The sequence below is a fragment of the Alligator mississippiensis genome, chromosome 13, assembly GCF_030867095.1.
Source record: "Alligator mississippiensis isolate rAllMis1 chromosome 13, rAllMis1, whole genome shotgun sequence".
NCBI classification, from domain to species: Eukaryota; Metazoa; Chordata; order Crocodylia; family Alligatoridae; genus Alligator; species Alligator mississippiensis.
This window is the reverse complement of record NC_081836.1, coordinates 27,135,299-27,157,405: the sequence shown is the minus strand read 5'-3', so window position 1 is coordinate 27,157,405 and position 22,107 is coordinate 27,135,299. Positions and strand designations below refer to the sequence as shown.

Genomic DNA, 22,107 nt, shown 5'->3' with positions numbered 1-22,107 from the left:
CTTATGAAATTGTTTGAATCTAAGATTAGGAGAAAAATGAAAATCAAACTGCGCTAAAAGCCAAATCTCACCCCCAGGTGCAGATAAAGCTGGAGTCAGTGGTGTTGTTCTAGAGACACTGAGATAGGATAAAGGATAGCCAGGTCTTAAAGAGTCTGGGCAACAGAAGGTCTTGCACAGATCTGACATGAGACTTCTGGGGCTCCTATACATATGCAGGGAGTCAGCTCCAACATGCTGGAAATTCAGCATGTTGGAGCAGACTCACTTAATCAAGTCTGCTAGAGCACGGAAATAAACACGCTCCAGCAGATTTTGGCATCATGTGCATCAGCATCCCCATGCTGAAAAATGGCAGTGGGGCGCTTTGAACTAAAGTTAATTCGATAACCCTTCGTTCAAAGTGCCCTGCCATCATTTTTTAGCATGGGGTATGCTGATACACATGACACTGGCACTTTTTATTAAAAACACTCACTAATTAAAGAGCCCCCCCTCAGCCCCCTGTGTAACAATATCTCTGGTGACCAGCAACTGGTGCATGCAAGTTTTATGCCACTTATAATGGATAGGAATCATGGCTTTACTGAGGGCATGCACAGCTGCAGACAAGTGTTATCAAGAGCTGAGCTCATTACAAGTAGATCTAGCAATGTTTTTCTTAAAGCCTTGGCACCTGGAGTCAAGGGATTATGTAAGAAGCTGAAGGCCCTTCAAAACAAGTTTCTAGTGTCAGAGGTTGTAGAGAGGAAAAACAAAGTGTGAGAACACAGACCCCCAAACCAAAAAAAAAAAAAAAAAGACAAAAGAAGTCAAGTTTTAAATAAGAACAATTCCTTTTTTAAATTCATGTGATTTTCCACATCCTGCTTGGTAGCTTAAAACCAAACAAAAACAAGCTTTAATTTATATAAAACAAAACATGTATAACAATTGAACAACACTGACTGTACAAAGGAATTAAAAAAAAAAAAGGGGGGGGGGGGGACAGTCCAAAAGAATACAGGAAGAATGGTACAACTGTTAGACAGCAGCTACAGACTAGTGTTGATATCAAATCCCCAAACCATGTACTTTTAAAATTAAAAGTAAAAAAGATGAATTCATCTTTGATCAGCAGATATTCCAGAGAAGTGATTTTTTCCACATTCGTTCTGGACAAAATTTGCTGAAATGTTACAAGAATAAAAGTTAACTGTGGTAGAAGAGATGGGAGTTTTCAGTCTTTTTAACAAGAACCAAGCACAGGTAGTTAAAGTGTTTCTAAACATGCAGCATCTTCTCTTTTGCACCATGAAATCCTCATCTCCTCCCCACCCCCGGAGCATGTACCAGACAGGAGAGAGTAAACAGGCAATTTGCAGCTTGGAAGCGGGAACTATAATTCATTGTCTAAAGGAAACAACATTCATTCAAGAACAGTTTTCAAAAGAGGTTTTTCTACAGTTTCTCCCCCCCAACTGATGGATGGTGGTTTGGGCTGCTTCACATCACCTGTTGGCCATATATCTCCAGATTGCCAGTCAGCGATTGTCTTCTGCTCCGGGATAAGTGATTTTGAACAGGTGGTGGTTGTTCTACAGACAGGTTCTAGAAATCCCCTGGCCTCTATACCAGGAAAGGATTTCCCCTTGCCCTTGGCTTATTCTCTCCTCTCATTTGAGCCAGGCAATAAAACATGCCATTGATGATCTAGGAAACCTAAACACAGGGGCATGGGCTTAGGGTTTGGAGACTCCTTCATTTACAGGCCCTCTCAGAGAAGGGAAGAAAAAGGCACAGGAGGAAGGTTTGCTATGGGAAAGGGCTGTGCTAGCCAAGTCCCCACTGCTGCCTGCCTTTTAGTTGCTGCTTCCATGAAGCGGGCATTCAGCCATGCAAGAAGTGCAGTAGCTTCATCCTGCCCATATGGCTGTTTGGGATGCCAGAACAAGTCTGTCCTTGGGTAAGGAGAAAGGTAGTTAGTGCTCTATTGTTTTGGAGCGGATACAGGCCAGGGTGAGAGGGAGGTGCAATAATGGTAGAGCAGAAACAGAAGAGTTCATCCAGCCAGATGGTCCCGAAGTCATTTCAGACTGCATGTCCTCGTGGCTTACAAGAGCTTGCTGCCACAGCTTGGTCCAGTCAACTCCTACTACATTGCAGTTGGCCTCCACAATCCTCTTTAGTGAGGGGTGGGTGGGCACTAGAACTAGTTTTCACAAGGGCTTCCGGCACAAGATGTCACAGCCAGAGGATCCAGCCAGGAAAGCTACTGCCATACCATTACATGGGATATTTGCCATACTATGCATCTCTTTCAAAAGATGTGTTCTCTTAGAAACCACAAAAACTGTGTGGAAATAGAACAGGCTCCAGCAGCAACTGAAGCAGTAACTAAGACTGTCTATGGGCAGAGCTGAACAGCTTTCCCTTATGCAGGCAAACTCCAAGTTAGCAAGGCTTAAAGGAGTTACTAGTGCCCCAGTCCTCATCACTTCACTCTCCAGCATAAGCAACCACCTCTTCCCCATCTAGAAAAGAAACAGCAGGCAGTGGTAGGAGATGAGAGAGATGTTCTTTGCAAAAGTTGGAGGAGGTATAATTTAGGGAGGAGGAAATGACCCAGAATTCAGGGCCTGCTCAAGATCCCCCTTTCTTTGGGTGCTAATCTTAGTTTAGGAGCAGGTGAATAAACCTAGATAGCAAGATGAAGGGGGATAAAGCAGATCTGAGGAGGGAGGGTTGGGGGGGGGGGGGGGGAGAGGGGGGAGGCTGGGATGGTGCTGTAGCACAGTAGGTCAGCCATGCACACCCCAGCCATGCACCCCTCCTCAGGCCCAACAGCAAGTGCCTTTTACCTTTACATTCCCTTGCTTCTTGATGCTTGTCCTGACCAAACCCATGTGCTGGAAGATGCTGCCTGTTGTGGGGAAGTCACCCTGGTACCAGCCAACTTTGGAGGTCTCTAGTACTAGCCATGACCAAAGCTTTGCCTTGAGGCTCCAACATAAGAGCTGCACTCTTTTCTGCTAATGGAAGATGCCTAGTCAGACTCCCTGGTCTATCCCTCTCCAGTTAACTCCCCGCTAACCTCAGCTACTCATGATCATTAAATCGGGAGAGTCTGGGAAGATGGCCACTGGGTACAAACTGCTCTTTTCTTTTGCATACATAGTATTGAAAAAGAAGTGGAACAAGTCTGCGTGGGTCTTTATACAGTCTCTTAAAGTGTTTGTATATTTTCACCTTAAAATTTGCAGATCTGTCCCCCCCTCCCACTTAGCTAACGCACTGGACCAGCAGTTCAGTGCTTCTATTTACATGGCTGCATAAAATTTTTCCCTGACTGCATCTTGGAAAAAAACCCTTAAAAAAAAAATTGAGATTTATATATATATTTATATATATAATATTTATATAAATAAGTGAAAAGGACAAGCAGACTGCCTCCTTTGGATTCCCAGTCAGCTAATTTTTGCCTCTTTTTTGGCAATGGCAAGCCAATGTCATGGCAGAACTTACAATTGTGCCCTGACCCCATTTACTCTAAAAAGAACTGTCCAATATTCACTATAGCACCAGCAATCCGTTGGGAGTCCAAGAGTTAAAGTTGCAGCATAGACTCTCCCTTGCCTACCCCCTAAGCCTCTTGATCTCCCATTAAATCTATTCCTCGGCCAAAACAGGCTGGGCTCATCCCTCCCCCAGCCCAGCAGCTGCTGAGTTTGCCACCAAGACCAAGAGGAAAAGCCCAAAGCGTTCTGAAGATTCCCTTGGCAGAGTCCTCTCCTTCCAGCGACGCTGGATCCAGCTGATGTGATGCTTGGGGTGTTGGGCCCAACACGAGCGCATTCCCAGCACTCTGCGTGCCATTTGAAAAATGCCCAAGGAATGTCCAAAAGGATCTGGAGAAGGGCTACATGTGCAAACATCTGTACATCAGTGGGGCGGTGTGGATGTGTTTGGAGCTGACAGCCTCTCTGCCTCGCTAAGAGATCTTGCAGTTGTTGCGTGAGCAGTTCTGTGGGGGGCTTTGTGGTGGACGGATGGATTTGGATCTCTTCAAGCTGTTCCCTTTGCTGCTACTCCCACCCCCACTGCTGGCCAAGGAATACGACCGCCCATGCATCATCACTGCATTCATCCCATTGGCCATGGAGAAAGATTTCAGGTGACTTTTGATGGTGACAGGCAGCGGCAGCTTGTCAATGAGATGGACTGGCGTGCAGGAGACGATTGCACGGCAGCAGAGGTCCTGCAAGCTGAACACTGCCGGGAGAGAAAGTTTACCATGGTGAAGCAGCAAACATCAAGGGATATACCCACAGAGAAGCCCCTCCTTGCAGCTGCTCCCCATCATGCTCAACTCTTGTTTCTTACAGGTGGGAGAAACTAATGAGACCTGCTTTCTGGCCATTACTAAACAAGGACCTCCCAGATGATAGTCCCAACCCTTAATACTTGATGCTCTGCATCCTTCGCGAGCTCATCTAGGGCGCTATGAAGCTTCACTGTCAGTGCCTAACAAGAGGGCCTTTGCCATCAGGCTGCATATGCCCTCCAGCCAAATGCTCCCCCTCACCTCCGTACCAGGAGGCCACAAAGGCCATACTCAGTGTAAAAGTAGGCAACAGGCTTGGAAGGCAGAGCCCATTCTCTTTTGGAGCCTGTTTAAAATTTGTATCAGTTTAGGGGCAGGTGCTCCTGAACTCTGACCCCACAGGTGGGAGGCTCAGCCTGGGGCAGCTGCTCTCAATTTGCTTGGTGTGGTAGTGGCAGCAGTGGCTCATTACAGTGGGCAGGCAGGACAGCTACTTGGTACACTGTATCATGCCCAGTCCTGTATAGGCCTGGCTGCCAGTGGCCACAGTACCAGAACTACACATTGGCAACAGGAAGCCAGGCAGGGGAGGGTGGTGAAGGAGTCTGCACACTGTGTGGCCCAACCCAGCTGCAGCAGAGTGGAACAGCAAGGGGTGCAGCCCTCCCTCAAGCTCCTGGCAGCAGCTGGCACACCAGATAGTATCAATTGGCATCTCCCTGGTACACCCTCCCCACCTCGAACTCACCAAAATTCCTTAAGTGGCCCTCCAGCCCAAATAATTGCCCACCCTTGGTGTAACTGCTCACTCACACAACTGCGTTGTGAGCACAATAGTTAGTAAGCTACTTCCTTATAGGTGGCCACATGGGGGCACACTCCCATCTTTGGTTTGGGCAAGGATTCAGGCAGCAAAGCCACTAAGCCATTCTGTGCATGGGGCGGAAGACACTGACAACAGTTGTATGTCCTGCCCCTGGACAGTGGTCAGCAGGGATCTGCAGTGTGCAAATGACTTCAACTTTAAACATCAGCAGCTGTTCTGTAGGGCAGCAGAACTAGCAGCCTAGCTCTGACCCAAGTCAGGTGTGTGCTGTTGGCTCTCCACCCCAGGAAAAACACTTTCCACATAAAACTAGGTATCCCACTGTGTGTAGGTGCACTGCCTTGCACCTCTCATGTAACCTGGGATTTGAATCCTAAATTACACTAGATTCTACTCTGCAAACCCTCCTCCTGTCCCTTCTTCCAGCAGCTACACTGATCCCATGGAAATTGTGAATTGGCCTCACTTTAGGCAAAGCAAGCAACTCAGTGCTCTTTGTCCCCAGAAGGCCTAAATTCAGCCTGACCCACCACGTGAACACATGCAACCCACTATGACAGACCAAGCGTAACTGCTGGTATTATGCATACCATGTTGATGTGTATCGGACAGGGCATCTCTGGTGCTAGCCACACACCCCTCCTCCCCCAAGCACATGCACTCCCACTCGGGGATGGATTACCCAAGCCTGATTCAGGTCTGAACTACAACTTCAGCATGACATCAGACTCAGTGTAAGCTCAGCAAGCTACCTCAACTCCATGCACTCAATGGCTACAGTGCATTACAGAATTCACTTTGATTGGTGAATGGCTAGATACCAGGTGCTGAATCTGGTCTCCTGGACTATTTCCAGATCTGACACTAACCCACTACATGACTTAGGGTGCACTATGTGCTGCCTGTCTCCGTTTTCCCTACCTGCGAGGCAGGACACCATGTTTCCCCGAGGTCATAGTGGTGGGTAGGGAGTGAGGCACTTGAGCACAGTAAGAAAGTTTCATAATAACCTTCACAAACATATGCATCTCTTTCCCTAGGGCCAATAGCCAAGCATCCTCCCCCATCACAGAGGAGGTGCCCACTCACCTCTGTTCGGTCTCCAGATCTTCTCCATGCCATGCCTCATGAGCACAATGCGCGATAGCTCCGTGAAGGACTCAATGACGTTGAAATTGCACAGCGGACTGACCTCAAAGAACGTCATGCAGTTTTTCTCAGCATAGGCGCGGGCTTGCTCTGTGGGCACCTGCCGCTTGAAGGCAAGGTGCAGCCTGTTCCCAACCAAGATCCGAGGCACACCTGGGGCATGCTGCAAGAGAGCAGGACCTGTTACTAATGGGACAGTAAAGACTCATGCCATTGAATCCAAGAGCCATGACAGGTTTGTGTGCTGCTCTGCTCAGGCATCCACCTGGACAGGAGTGAAACTGTCCCTGCTATGGTCAGTCACTGCAAAATGCACAGCATAGCCATGCCAGGCCTTCGTCACAGACCAGCCCCTCGTGTTCTGTTTGACAGAGAACCCCCCTTGTGCTCTTGGCCCATCGTTCTCTGTCCGATCATATCAAACCCCTGCTTTGCAGAATTGTAGCCAAGCTCATTGTACTCATTCAGTCAGTGAACTGCATCTGCTGACAGAAGATTCTTCCTGCACCTGCAGTTCTTCTGTAACAGCTCTAGATTATACTGGCAAAGTCAATTTTCCAGCAAGTGCCATTCAGGTGGCTCTGCTACATCCAGGCTGTCACTCAGTTGGCTGTGGCAGAATCCAAGGAGACCTGGGACTTATGACCAGATTAGCTTCAGATGCCAGTACAGAAATATATGTTAGAGGTATACAGCACTGAAAGTGCCCAGAAGCCCCACTGCAACAGTAAAATAAAAGTTAACAGACACACACATGTGTATATATCCATCCTAATGCCCCTCTTACCTCATCAATTTCCTTTATCCATCGGTCTATGCCATCGAAGGACCACCGGTTAGTGATGTCATATACCAAGAGAATTCCCTGTGTAGAAGAGAACGTATGACTGGTAAGTTACATACACAAACTGATGCAACTGGAAAAATGTCTGTCCCCCCAGTTTTGCACTGGAGAGACACAAATATTTGACATGAGAGGATGAAGGCAGTTTGTCCAATTTCTCCGAGTTTAAAGTGTGGAAAGAATGAGTCATGAAACATGTGACAGGCTGCGCCAAGTCACATCAGCTAACTTAGGGGTGTCAAACTCACCCTCTGTCTGGGGCTGGATACAAACTATGGGGCTCCTTGCAGGCTGGATCTACAGGCAAGCAGTGGCAGCAGTATAAGTAGCTGCTTGCTCCATGCAACAGAGGCAGTGCAAACTGCAGGATGAACAGTGGTATGCCAAGCACCCACAGGCTAAATGGCCACAGAGATGTGTTGACACAACCCTCACTCAGCCCAGCCCCCCCCTGCCCCTCCCCCCCATGTACAACAGGGCCCTGGATTGTGTGGCAGATCCTCTTCCCAAATTCCCTGGCCCACCAGAAGCCCAACAGGCCAGATGGAGTGGCTTTGTGGGCTGGATCTGGCCTGAGGGGCATACATTTGATACCCCTGAGCTAACCAAAAGATTTGAGCCCTTCCAGCTTTGGGAGAGGAGTCTGGTTTTGGTCTGCAACTCCTGATTTCCGATGGCACCATCTATTATGACTGAGAAAGAACGAGACAGGAAAAACATTGTGAGACTGGCACTTGGGTTCAGGTAGCAAATTTGCAGGCCAACAGTTAGAAGAAAGATGAGATCCTTGTCCAGTAGGAAGTTTGCTACAGAATCACTGGAACAGAAACAAGGCAATCTACACAGAAGAACTGTCCTTGAAGGCATGCTGGCAACCAAGCTGACAAAGCACAGCACATTCAGTACACTGTGTGCAGATACCTTTTGCCAAGAGCTGTTCCACATTGCTCTATTTTAATTTTGGTAGAAAAAACATTTTGCGTTTGAGAAAGTTTGCTGACCTGAAAAGCAGGGGTCCGGACTCAGTCAGATTGTCCCATTCCCATGTGAGCTTCCAAACGATGGAACACTCAGCAGAGCTTTAAGACAGCACCCACCCAGCTACTTCACCCTCTGGCCCCCGCACAGTTCTGCAGCTTACTCCTCTACAGTACTGTAGCAAGGAAGTTTGGCGCCTGGGGCAAGCCCACAGCAGCAGCCTGCCCTTGCCCTGCACACAGATCCGGGGGGAATGGGAGCTACATGCCCCCACCCACGCTTGCCCAGGAGTGGATGCAACAGCAGGAGCCATCTCTGGACCCCTCCCCCCCCAAACTGCTCACTGCTCTGTTCTGCCCCAGCTGAGCAGTGCCTGTTGGCACCCCTTTGCTTTGGCACCCCAGGCAGATGCCCCACTTGCCCCGCTCCCCAGTTGCTACAGTACTGCTCCTGTAACCTTCAAAGCAAAGCACTTTCAAGTACCCCTTTAAGGCCTGACATCCTGAATCCTGTGTTATTTCAGATGGTTCTGGGATGTGCACAAAAGGAGACTAAGGACCAGGCCTGGGATTTTGAGCAAAGGAGACTTAGTCTACACTGAACTGCTTTGCTGGCATAGCTGTATCAGTGAGAAGCATGAGAAGTCATGCTGCTAAGCAACTAGGCTACCTGGACTGGTGGGGGAAGAAATCTTACTGTAGATGCTGTTATATCTGCAAACACATTTTCTGGTGGGCAGTTTCCCCATAGGGGAGCAATCCTGGCAGAAGAACTGTTGCTACTAGAAGCTAGGCTCCTCTAGGGAGATCTGGTACAGCTCTGCTGGGATATCCTTCTAAGTGTAGGTGGGTGTTGAGTTTGTGATCTGATCTTCAAAAACTGTGTGGTGCAGTGATTAACTGCACCACTGAGTCCTTGGGCTACTGACATTTTAGTGGAAAGACTAGACTTATTCCACATTTCTAGGTAGGGTGGGGTTAAGGCCACACACGCATACATGCTTCAGTGCCAGAGGCCACTCCCTATGTTACCTTGAGGTTTTTAGAGGGCTGTGCCGCCAGTTATGATCTTTTGCTTGATAATAAGTACAATACACCAGCCCAACACAAACCTTGCTTTAGTACAGTCAAAGCTTACAAAGAGCAGGAATAAGAAAAAGAATAGTTGGTTACATACGTTGCAAATGCAAAGGATGCTCTTTGTACAGTGCTGCTGTCTTACCATGGAGCCTGAGGCTGCTGAGTACACTGCCTTCGCTATAGGAGCTCTCTCTGTGTAAACACTGAGGTTTTATGAACAGGCTGTTCATTTTGGATGGCTAACCATGAAAAGCTTCCTCAGTTCTGCAGTTAGATATGGCACGGCAGCCTTTGAGAAGACCTCTGCTTTCCCATGGTAAGAATTTTCAAGCTCTTTGCTAAAATGTAGCTGGCATCTGATTCTGTGAAGCCTATGCCTCATCCCTGAAGTCATGATAAAAGAAACAGACAACTAAAGAACCTGCTGCTGAGGACAAAAGTACTGTTAGCAAGGTGGCAGTCTTACCAACTTGATTATGATGGGAGGGAACATTATTTCATTGACTGTCCTTTTCATATTTGTGCATCATGGGGTGTTTGAAGATTCAGTGGAGCACAATACAGGAATTCACTTTAAAAGGACATCCTGTTGTGGTTAGGTTAAGGTAAAGACAGTCTTTAGTAGTGGGAAACAGCAAGTGTAGGGGGAAAAAAAAAGCCAGATGCAAACATACATAATTCAAAAGGTAAAAGCATGAGTCAAAACACATAGGTAAAACTTCAGAGGAAGGCAAAGATCTCCCAGAGGGAAGAATGTGAGGTTAACCACAACCAGCTCTGCTTTGAAGGTATCCTCAGCCACTCACTGAGAGCTGAGTACTTGCAACCTGAAGGGATGTGCCAGTTCTTTGCCCAAATTGTACTGTTTAATTCTGTATGACAAAGAAGGGTAGAAAGCAAGACCTACAATTTTGGCATGTTCTGCTAGATCGCTACCTAGACAATGGCATTCATTGCGCCTGATCTTTTAGTGCAGCTACAGGAAGCATCACCCAAGGGTTTGCCAAAAGCTGCCACACTAATAGTGGATGTGTGCCATTTCTCACTCCTGCCTTTCATTAGGTACTAGATGATTACTGTGTGGCATCTGCCAAGTACATGTAGCCTTTTAAGGGGTGGTTGCAGCATTATGGACTTTGGAGTACAAGAAAAGACCCTAGACGAGCAGCTCTTAGACAAACTTTTCTTATCAAGTTAGTTCAATAACTTCCAGATATCTGTTGCAGACAGCAGCTAATGTCTTCTGCCAGAGCTTTCTAATGTTCTACTTGATTTGTTATTGCTTTTCCCTATCTCATTAAAGGTATTTCAGTGAAAAAAAAACCAGGCACTTAAAAAGAAAAAAGTCACGTGCTCTTACAGATTAATATAGACTCTACTATAACTGGGATCTCCAAGAAGAATTATAATGGAAGGTAATAATCAACTGGAAATAAAGTAGGAACAGATGAACTTACATTGTCATGAGGCAGCATTGCAGGTGGAAACTCTGCCTCACAGGGGGAAAAAACCCAACAATGATACAAAACACAACAGGTCCTGGGGAGGCTGATACCTCCTTGCTAGAAGAGCATGATGGATTGCTTTGTGGCTAAGGCTCTGGACTGGGACTCAGGAGACTTAAGTTCAGCTACTGGCTGTCAAAGACTCAGTGCTTGACCCAAGGCAAATATTTGCTCTCTGTATGCTTTGGCATCTGTCCGTAGTGTGAGGCTGATGCTGACCTACCTCTGAGGATTTCCCTAGCTGACTTCCTGCCCTTGGGGCAGGGGGCTGGACTCCGTCTCCCAAGGTCCCTTCCAGCCCTAATGTCTATGAAATCTATGAAGTTACAAGATTCAGCCTAATGGAAATATCTGCTCTAGTAGCAGACAGGCCTGGTAGAACATGCCACCTCTAGAGGTGCAGTCTGATGTCTCTCAAGGAAATTCAGCCCTGGGGTTGGAGCACGTCCCAGGTGGGATCCTAGCAGTGAATCCCTTGCTGACAAAGTTGGGCCTCCCAGGTGGTCACCTCCACCCTGAAACAGAGAGCCCTGCAGTGACCTTGTAAGTGTGCAGTGCACATCAGATACTGACATAAGAAATACTCCCAGTGGAGTTACTGCTGCCTTAGGGTGGGTGTTGTTTACTTAACTGGTGCATTTACTGTACCATATTGGACATTTAGCTGACCTTGTCCCCCTGTATCTTTCCTATGGTGATGTCAAATACTTCAAACAATGCTAAAAACCTGAGGATGTACCAGGCCTATTGTATAACACTGTACAACAGTCTTGTTGTCTTTCTAGTGTAGGAGCAACAAGCAAAAGCATGAGGCTTGGAGGACAGTAATGCATGCTGGGACATTCTAGCCACGTGGGCATCTATTGTACAACAATGTCTAGTGGTAACGGGCACAATTCTGTGACCATCTTCTGAAGCAATGCTAGTATTCAGCTCCCTGCTGTAGTAGTGGATAGCACAAGATGAATGTTGGCCGAGTGTAGCAACACACATCTCTGTTTTTCATGTGCTGTCCTATCAACATCTATTATTCGAAGGCAGTTTTTAAAGTCTGGCCAGTTTTCACTAGGTTCACTCTCTCACATGAAACTCTAAATCCTGTTTTATAGTGTTCAATAATGCCACCCAATAAAACCATGTCCCCCCACCCCATCTTCACTGCCCTTTTGATCTGAGCATGTCACCTGCACAAAGGCAAACAAACAGTCACAACCACACACACACACACACACCCACCCCAGTCTGAGGTCACACAAGTGCTTGAGTAATGCAGGCTGGTTGCTTTCATCTTCCTGAACATGGACAAAAACATGCTGAAGGGCACCTGATGATTATTTTTATTATCATAAAGAGCAGGAAAGGGATTTCATTCCTGCTTGTGTGGGGGGACTCAATAAGCTCTAGTTCATTTATTGGTCCACCACAAAAGTCATGCAGTAAAAACAGGTGAAAGCACGAACTAAAATATTCCCAAAATAAACATGCAGGATTTTTGGACGATTTACAGGTCAAAGCAGAAACAAACACCAAAAAAGAACATCCTTATTAAAAGAGATGGTTTTCCTGAAGTCCCCCACAATGAAGAATCTAGTGTTAAGACAGACAAGTATGGTATAAAAAAAAAAAAAAAAAAAAAAAAAAAAATCAGCATCCTACTTCTACCAATGCACTCCTGAACTTTATTTTAGCTGCCACTATAATTTTTACCCCATCTCCTTTCCAAGACTACAAGAATAAACCTTTGGCCAGTGTTAGGGAAAGGTGCAGGACATAAGAGCTTATCCAGACTGAAGTTAGTCTCTGGCCAACAATCTTCATAAAAGGAAGTGAAAACAAAACACTCCTGCCTATTTTGTTCTGTTTTCTTTTTAATTAAATAGGCTACAAATCATTTAGAAGAAAAACATTATGCAGCTGCCTTTTTTACTTCTGGACTGAGAAACTCCCCAAGCCAATAATCATAAGGTCTAATTGGTCACGGATGCTTATGCCAGAAACATGCTTCAGGAGAATATAGTATTAAAGCAGTCTGGGAGATGCAGCCAAAGATCTCCTTAAAGTGGAACATTTTGCATCAGCATGGTATGTCACCAGCAAGGACTGGCAGGAGGAAGGTCAAGTCAACAAGCTGTGATGGCAAGCAAGAAACAGGCCTTGACAGTAACCTTAATACAGCCCCACATACGAAGATACCAAAAGATAAGATTTCCCAGCGAAATATTCTAAAGATCAAGTGCTACCACGTGGAGGTTGCCCGTAATACCCGAACTCTTCCTCTATTCCTCAACATATGCAAAGTGGATGTGTTTTGGGGGTTTTTAAACTCACACAGCTCCTATTTTTCTCCTCTCTGGGTAGGCAGTGAAAGATATATATGTGTGCATACACATGCACACCCCTACACAGAAGCCAGGTTTTGTTTTATAGACTGTGGGGCAAATCCCAGTTTAGGTATTGCTAGACCAAACACCACTTCCCCAAAGCTTTAAAATTCAGTAAAAGGAAAAGGAAAGCTCTATATGGAATTTTAGGTCACTTTAAAAGAAAAAAAAACAAACAACAAAAAACTTAACTTCATGATGCGCATGTCCTCACTAAACAGAAGTCTCTCCATTTAGGTACTTAGCTGGCTCTTAAATACCTCTGCATCTCCAGAATGCATAGTTGTGTTCCACAACAAGCTTGCAATATATGGAAGTGCTAACATGCTTTAGTTTCCCCACTTCTGAGATGGCAATGGGGAAACTGAGGCATAGAGCAATTTAGGCCACATCTGTAGTATGAACTTGCCATCTCTGGCAGTGGTGCTCTCAGATGTGCTGTTCTGCTCCAGATGAGGAGCCTCCTAAGGCAGAAGCAGTGAAGGTACATTCATGTACTACTTGGATGGGCTAACTGGTACTGTCAATCAGTAGTGCCAATGACTCTGTTCAAAACATCAGATGGCTAGGGCTACTTTCCTTCCAGTTTAGGAGACAGCAACACAGAGCACTGCACAATGCTCAAGGGCACCACTACTAGGCAGAGTTTGCACTACAGACATGGCCCAAATGATTTGTTCAAGCTGACTACTAGGCAGTCTGTGGTAGATTATTTTCCTAAAGTAGTACATTAACTACCCAGTCATCCCTCCTTCCCATCCTGCACTGCCCTTAACCTCACCATCATAACATATACAGCAAGGCTGAACCCACTTGTGAGCCCTGTTCCACACACGTCTGCATTCGGAGGGTGAAATGCCATGCAGCTTCTCTGCTTAAATATCCATCACCAGCACAATGCTAAGAAAATTATCCAACAGAGACCAGAAGGATTGGACTAGGGTAGGCATTTCTGGAGTGAATATTTATGAAGACTCAATAGAAAGGTAGTCGGGTTGGCCTGTGGCTATTAGTCCAAAGCAAAATTACGTCTGCTATGGCTTTCTGAACACTTCATCAGCAAGTCCACAAGAGCTTTGTGGCTTGGAGAACAATCTTGAGACTCTTCCAAAGAGGTGTACAAGGATTACAACGTAAAGGAAGCAGAAACTGCACAAAGACTCGCCATTTCTTTATGCTACCTGACAGCATGACTGATTGGGGTATATAATTCATGAATAACCCTGCTCCCAGAAAGCTGCTGGTGGGGCAGCTTTGGAAGGGCACTAGTCAGGCCTCCCTCCTCTGGCACAGGTGAAAATGGATTCACACCGAGTGGAAAGATCCAGCCAACTGAGTGCTGCAGGAGCATGTTGCAGCTAGGAAGGTTACTTCTTTTCCCTTTTGTTCGACTTAAATCAAACCTAAGTGCTTGGCACAACTGATGCATCTGCTGTGACTAAATAAGCAGTCAGGCAGTGCTGATCAGCAGAGGCACCAAAGATGCCATTATTCTGCTGAAGACTGGGAAACTATCCACTGGCTAAAGCAGCAGCCTATAAAGACAGGCTATTACTGGTCAGAGCTCAGCAATATTTTTTTTAGTGTCATGGTTGCAACTGGGATTTGTTATAGACTGTCCTTGGAGTAGGCTTTTAATGCCTATTAAAGTGTACTATGCACACCAGTTTGGAACAATTTACAAAGCATTTGAACTTCTTTGTATTGCAGCCAATGTAAATGCTGCCTGGCCAGCCAAGTCTCCAGAGCATCTGTTGAAATAGGTTTAGTTACTGGCATATGTCAGGGTGAGAAAGATAACGCCACCTCCTTTTTCCTCTCCTACCCCCATATCAGCCACTAGAAGAGCATAAGTCCTCAAGCTCTATTTAAAAATATTGCTATACATTCTCACAATTACAGACTTATGTGCAACAAGTTAAGAGCATCAGACCAGACAGATTATTGAGAACTGTAAACTCTGCAATAGGAAAAGTTGAAAACTGAGAGCATACTGGAAAGGGCAATCAAACAGGAGTGAATACCAGCATCACCTTTTGCACCCAGCAATGGTTACTGAAATGAGACCAACTGTTCATTTGTAACAAGTCAGGCCCTTGGGTGTTGGGTATTTATTTGCATGTGTACATATTAAAAATAAACACAGCTTCTAAACAGACATTTGCATTTCTAAAGGACTATTTGCTTCCTAACAGGCTGCAATTTCTGCTCATTAGTGCAAACAAAATCTGATCTTCACAGTCAGAGCCACCAGAAGGTCCCAGGTGAACATCATGCAAGCTGTGTGGTGTGCTATGAACATGGAGACAGTTCCCACCTGCCTTCCTGCAGGTGGGAGGAAAAGACTGGTGCTCTTTGACTGTTAGACCACAGCTGATCAGAAAGCCAACATGAAACCCTGCTTAACTGAGCTGGTTCTCTTTGTGCTAAGTGTCAGCTCCATGCCAGGGAAGTCATCACTGGAAAAATACTTCCCATTCCATTCACCTGGGAAACTAGAGTGCAAATCAGAAGTATTTTGCCTGTGTGAATTCCTGAAGCCCATCTGCACTTTACTGAAACCTGTGTGAGCAGATACTGTCATGTTCCCCCTCCATCCCTCCCCACCTCCAGATTAAATTAATTTAGTAAAAACAGCTCATGGAAGGAGGAACATAGACAAAGGGCACTACAGAACTGCTTCTGTACAGAGCTCCCTGCCAGAGAAGCAGGAATTTGGGTCCAAATCAACTCAGAAAGAACACAGCTTAGTGCCCCCGAGATGCTTAATGCAGGTGACAGAGCTAAGACTACACCACAGCACAAGCGCAGACTGCAATTTACACAAGATGGATACTTCCCACACCAGACACAGGGAGGGCGAGAAGAGGCTCTTTAAAGTTACACCCTTCACCTGAATACTTAGTAACTACAGGTGCTACAGGAAACAGGAGGTACAAACAGAAAATCGACTGACTGGAAACGTTCTTCTCTAGTGCATTTGACAGCATTTGGTAGTTTTTAAGAGCACAAGTCTTGTGTTAAGAAAGACAGGCATTTAGGTGCTTAAAAAGTCACTGACTTAAAATGCTCGAGTCATTTGTGAAAGCAGGACTTGGGGGGGAAAAAAAAAAAATATTCCTCTGCATGACTACTGTTTCGCTCCTTCCTTGTACAGTCAGCTTCCTCTGCTTGCAGCTTTTCACCCAGCAACAAGACAGAAAAGAAACAATTCTCTTACCATACAACCTGGCATGGAGTTCAGGGGAGATATACGGACTCAACTGCTAAATATTGTGGTGGAAGTTCATGATGCAGTGGTGCCTTTAATTTTGCTCTTTGTGCCACACTCCCCCCTCAGTGGCCAGAGGCAAAAATGGGAGCATTAATTGCCTTTTGGCCACTCAGTGGCTTGGGGAGGGTGCACACAAGAAAAAAAAAAAAGTGAGATTAGAAGTTCACAACACAGTGGCGCTTTTAGTGCGATTTAGGTAGGTTCCTAGTTATGAGGAAGCCCTTATGGAAGGGCTGCTATTTGCAGTACCCGAGAACTGAATGGAAGGTATGGGATACTGAACACAGTGCTAAGAGTGTGCTGCAACATAAGGCAGGCCGGCCGGCCACTTTTTGATCAACTCTAACAACCAGAGGATGATGCATTGTTTTGCAAACAAACACGTAGTAATCTCATGTGACTATCACAGAGGAGGAAATGACACCAAAAACACCTGGGAGCATCTTGATCATCTTATACATGCAGGAACACCATCAGGACATCTGAGTTCTTATCTGAAGTCACCTATTCTAGTCCAGGCCACACTGCCTCCAAACATGGTTTACTGCTAATTTTGAGGAAAGGCAGGTAAAATACTCAATTCCCATAGATTCTTAGCTGACTGAAAAATTATAAGCCCAGTGTTACAGACCATAAAATAGAAATTAAGCTCCAATGTTCTTCTAACTGATAATATTCCCATTACTGGATTCCTAAACACCTTTTGATTACACAACATTCATGCCAGTTAAGTTAGTACAGCTTTCCTTCAAGTCCAGATAACAGCCTTCACTTCTTTAGACAATAAATAGCAAACTGGCCTGTTTTTGCTAGAGGACAAAAGAAAAGAGAGTGAAGTAACTTTGTCACTCACCCCGAAGTATTCCAGTGTCTCCATAACACTATAATCCGAGTCAGATGGGGGTTATTTAGTTCAGCTGAGGAGAACTGTTCATCGCTGCCCAATAGTTGAAGTGAGCTAATCTGCAACTCTGCAGTCTGTGCAACCCTCTCTGTTTCTGGCAACTTTTTCAGAAGAAACTTCAAACCATCCAATTTGAGGTTAATAGCAGTATAAGGGTCAGCAGCCCTGGGGTGTGATCAATGGACAATCTGGGGCCATGGTAAGGAGCTAGAAATGAAAGATTCCAGCTCCGCCATATTCAGATCAGTCTGCCACAACTTGGAAGCTGGGCTGAATGAGAGGACTTATGGCAAGGGAAAGGAAGTCTTGATGCAGATTTTTTTTTCTTATTTAAGACTTTCTCCAGCCATATCAACAATATAAGGGAATCTCCCTGGGAGGCTTTACTTGGTGGAGAATCAATGAAGTAGGGAAAGGAGAGAACAGTCAGGTACAGCCTTCCTCAAGGGAAATGCTCTTCAGCTCAAGCAGCTGTTTGGCATTTTTTACTAAAAGCTCAGGCCTCATTCAGATGCACCTGTCATATTCTCAATCCAGTCTCATTAGACATGGGATCATAGAACCAGAAGGGACCCTCTAGCTCATGGAATCTGGTTTCCCAGTTATCTGTAAGTAACTACATCATGCAATCCTGTATGAAGACTTATCCAAGCCCAATTTCAACATAATGAGATCCTCAATTTATTAACGGTCAGTTTAGACTAATTTTTTTCTTCTGCCAATATTATGCTAAAGGACCAACAGCTTTTTCCCTTCCTGGTGTTTATTTCTCCCTTACTCCTACCACCCTAGGTACTTTTATGCAGCAATCATCTCCCTCATAGCCTTTGTTGTTTCAAGGGGCTAATCCATCAGCATCCATGGGCTACAACAGGGTTTGGATAAGGGGCTTGCACGTGCATAGGACTGACACCATTGTCTGAGTCCAATAACGTGCTATGCATGGGGGAAGCGCGTGTAAAACTGGTGGGTGTAAATGCAAAGCAGGTGGAATAAGGCCAAATTAATCTTTAAGTGAATGCTCCACCGTTGACTTCAATAGTTTTACTCCCATACACCAGGCTGAACATGCCCACCTGGCATACATAATGTGACTCCATCTGTTTGTGTACGCCTGGCAGCCTGCGAAGGGTGGCCCCAGGGGCCAGTGCAGTGCTGTCTGTATGAGTCAGCCAAAAAAGGCAGTAACTTAATGCAAACTCCATTCTTACAGAGCAGTCTTCTGATTCAATCAACCCCAGCCCTTTGGCTGGCCACTGGAATAGTTTAAACTAGGGTAGCAATTGGTTACAAGTTAGCCTTTTCTGTGACCTTGTAAGAGAGGAGGCAGGGCTTGCTTGTTTAAGAGAGAGAGGGCATTGAGGTCTGCACAAATATGAATTTCAGCAGAGGCTCACAAAAGACAGTACCATAGAAGATGGTGGGCAACAAACAGAAGGCATCCACTGAAACAAAAAATTGGGAGTAACACCATATATTCACAAGCATATTCACATTAAACCTGGTCCTTATTGCTAGCCAGGGATAAGCACACCTGGGCTTCTTCTAGTCATTAACATGCCAAAGTTTCACACCTCACATGCATATCAAGAACAACACTAGAGGTGTCATAGAAGGCACAGACACTTCAGAAAGGTTTTCATTTTGATTTTACATCTCAGTTGTAAATAGGTCAGCTCATGATTTATGCTCTGCTTTTAGGATCACTTTGCAGAATCAGGATTTAGAAATCAAGAAGGGCATGTGTAGAAAGAGGAGCTGTCAGGCATGCAAAAAAGCTGGGGTCTAGAGCAGCCGAGGACAAGAGGAGCTGTGTAAACCTGCTGCTGCCTGACAGGTCTAGGCATATCCTAGCCTTTGGCCCTTTGCTTACATTTAAGGACACAATTTTGTCTAATAAGCCCTCCCCAGATTAAACTGGAGGGCTTGTAGTAAGAGTCATTCTTCCAAGGCTCCTTGAAGAAAGTGAGGTATAAAGATCCAGTAAACAAGGTACTGTTCAGATAACAGAGGTAGCAAGAAAAAAAGCTTGAAACTCATTATGTGGATGCCAGTCCCACATGGCTGGACTTGCAGGACTTGTTTGTAGTGCTAGGGTTTCAGACTGGCATTCTATGGAACTACTTAATCAAGCCCAACTGGGGGCCAGAGGTAGGGAAGATGTGACCTAAACAAATGTTCTTCGTGTGAGAGTGGGAGTCAACTCTCTCCATTTGGTTTCAACACCGTGAGCAGCTTCTGTCCAGTACCTTGTCACATTAAAGGGCACTGACAGAAGTAACTTTTTGTCATATGATTAGCCCCCTGAAAGTGCTCTACAGCCATGACCCCAACAAAAGCATACAGCTGCAGAGTGCTTAAAAAGTGCCTGGATTGTACAACAAATTAACCCTCAGATACTGAGAGTTCAGATGAAGGTGCTCCAAAGCACAGCACCTTCATTAACTTCGGTCAGTCCCTGTGTGTGAGCAGCCCTGACCTGATGCAGCCCAGCCCCACCCCTGATGCTGTCTGCAGGACAGGAGAGGAAGAAAGGAGGGGGAGGGAGCTGCAGGCTGGGGTCTGCCTAGCTTATGCCAGAAAGGGTGGATTGGAAGCCTGCCCCCAAGGCGGGGGGCTCCAATCTGCCAGCCCACTCATTAGTACAGTTTGGGCAAACTCCAGCCTGCAGCCCTCCCCCTCCCATCCTACAGACAGCACTTGAAGAGGTAGTGGGGGGAGGGGTTGCAGAGAGGCAGTGCCTCCTGGATCAACTCCAAAGTGGAGCTTGATTCCTGACTCCTCTCATCACCTAACAGCAAACATCAGTTGGGTTGCAGGGAGTGGGAGGTGCTGTAACTCATGGCACTTTATGTAAAGCATCATGAGTTAGGGTGCTAACAGACATGCACCTCCCCACCGTAAGTCATCCCATCAGGAGAAGTGTTTAGAACCCAAGTCGTAGAAATAGGGTGGACAAGCATTGCCTAATGCAGCCAAATCAACTTTATTTTACTTCAGTGTCTAATAGCATACTCCATTCCAGTTGCCTGGTTTTGACAAACAGATTGCTGTTGCTGCTTTGGCTTTGTGCTTCAGTTAATTTGTACTAGTGCCATGTGGGGATCCAAAATCATGGATCAAAAGTCCCAATGCACTAGGTGTTGTAGACCTATGGGGATAGTACCTGCTCCAAAGATCTCCATCTAATAACCATCATACTAGATTGGAGAAAGTCTTTCAGCAACAGCCAGAAGTACAGATGAGAATTTGGGGGTGCCCAATACGTTTTCTGTATTCTGCACTGGACGAGAGCTGTGAGGTTCAGCATCCTCAGTCAGACCTAGGCTTCCAAGAGAGACTTATCACCAAGTTCCTGCTCAGTTTGTGATCAGTCACTTGCATCTGCCAGGAGTTTCTCTGTACATCTAACTAGTGTGGTCTCAGGGATACAAAAAAAGGTTAACCTAGATCAATTCTTCACTTGCTCATCACAATACCAAGTGGCACCACTCTGCTATCTCTGTTCAGAACCCGTATGGCACCAAACTATCTTGACTCCACATGCTTTGCTGACAGTTAAGTCTCAGATGCGTGGTATGATACACACAGCATTTAAAGCTTCTGTTGCTCATATGGACAAGAGAACCATGACACTGGCCACAGCCAAAAGGGGTGTTCTAGAGAACTGCCCACAAAACACCAGGGGTGTGTGTGTACAAGACTAAATACAACACTGGAGGCAGTATAGGCAGTGTATACCATTGTGGCAAGTGATCTCTGTCTAGAGCCCACAAGAATATACAGGAAGTCCTAAATACAGAAAACATGATGTTTTTCTCAGCTGGATAGGCAAGCTGTATATAGTAGAACCTCACAGACTAAAGCTCTACATAATTTCTGGATCCTCTGGTCCAGTCAACAAGTCTTGGACAGAAGCTAGTTCTTAATGAGAAAAAAAAAAATCTAAAGGAAAAGGAAACGCTATAAAGACAGAGCTTATTTCCCCATGCCATTCAGTGTCACAAGCAAGCAGCCTAGTTTACTTGGCTTAAGGGGACATCATGCTGTGGAAGTCGTTACTTTATCAGAGATTACATTAGATGTAATACTTAGTGAAGACTATTCAGAGAGGTGGGAAGAGTTGGAGCTAGGAGCTCTCTCCAACATAAACAAGTTGCAAAAGTTACATCATACTTTCTGCTTGGACCTAAAGCAGCACCTCAAATTCTGACTTCTTACTCCATGGGTTAAATAATCCATTTTCAGATCTAAACAATCCCCTTGTTTTAAAACCAGCTCAAATATACCCAGATGGGCCCATTTTGTGTAACTGGTTTGGGGGTGGTATGAGCTGTAAGAATTTTCCTGGGAAAGCTGATGTCATTTGAGGCTTATCACATCAGCTGTCAATCAAGAACCCGAACTTTACCATAAACTCAATCCAGAGACAAGGCAAAAAAAACTGACCTGTGTTCCAGATAATGCTACTTCTTCAGCACACATATAAAATTTACAACCCAGTAAAATAGTGTTCTGTTGTGTTGCACTATGTCACGGCAGGGTCCTGCAGGAGGGCCGTGATCTCCTCAAGGCCCCCTTCCTGTGCCAAATTGGCCCAAGGGCACCCTCAAATTCTCGCCCACCACGTCTTTGATGTTCCAATATATTAGAGAGGCTGCCTTATGTCTTCTTGGACACGGTCCGCTGTAACCTCTGGCCCTGTAGACTCCTGGCCCCTTCGTGGGTCTTGTCCTTCAAACGGGTGCTTTGGGGCACCCTAGCCTTATGGGCTATGCGTGGCTCCAACCACCCCTTTCACCACGCCCCAAGCCTCACAGCTGGAATAGACGTTGTTCGGTGTCTCTGTCTCCCTCTTTCCACG

The 22,107-nt window shown here is 45.8% G+C and overlaps 1 protein-coding gene across 2 annotated transcripts in view; it reads right to left on the bottom strand.

Annotated features, from left to right (window-relative positions):
• Window positions 1–817: 817 nt before the first annotated feature.
• RAB40C (RAB40C, member RAS oncogene family) overlaps window positions 818–22,107 on the bottom strand; it is a 61,691-nt gene continuing 40,401 nt past the window's right edge. For both annotated transcript variants that reach the window (XM_006278174.4, XM_019493129.2), the window contains exons 5-7: window positions 7,066–7,143; window positions 6,219–6,441; window positions 818–4,251 (exon numbers count right to left, since the gene is read on the bottom strand). In XM_006278174.4, coding sequence (XP_006278236.1) covers window positions 3,971–4,251; window positions 6,219–6,441; window positions 7,066–7,143 — 582 coding nt within the window. In that variant the 3' untranslated portion in view covers window positions 818–3,970. The remainder of the gene's footprint in view (window positions 4,252–6,218; window positions 6,442–7,065; window positions 7,144–22,107) is intronic.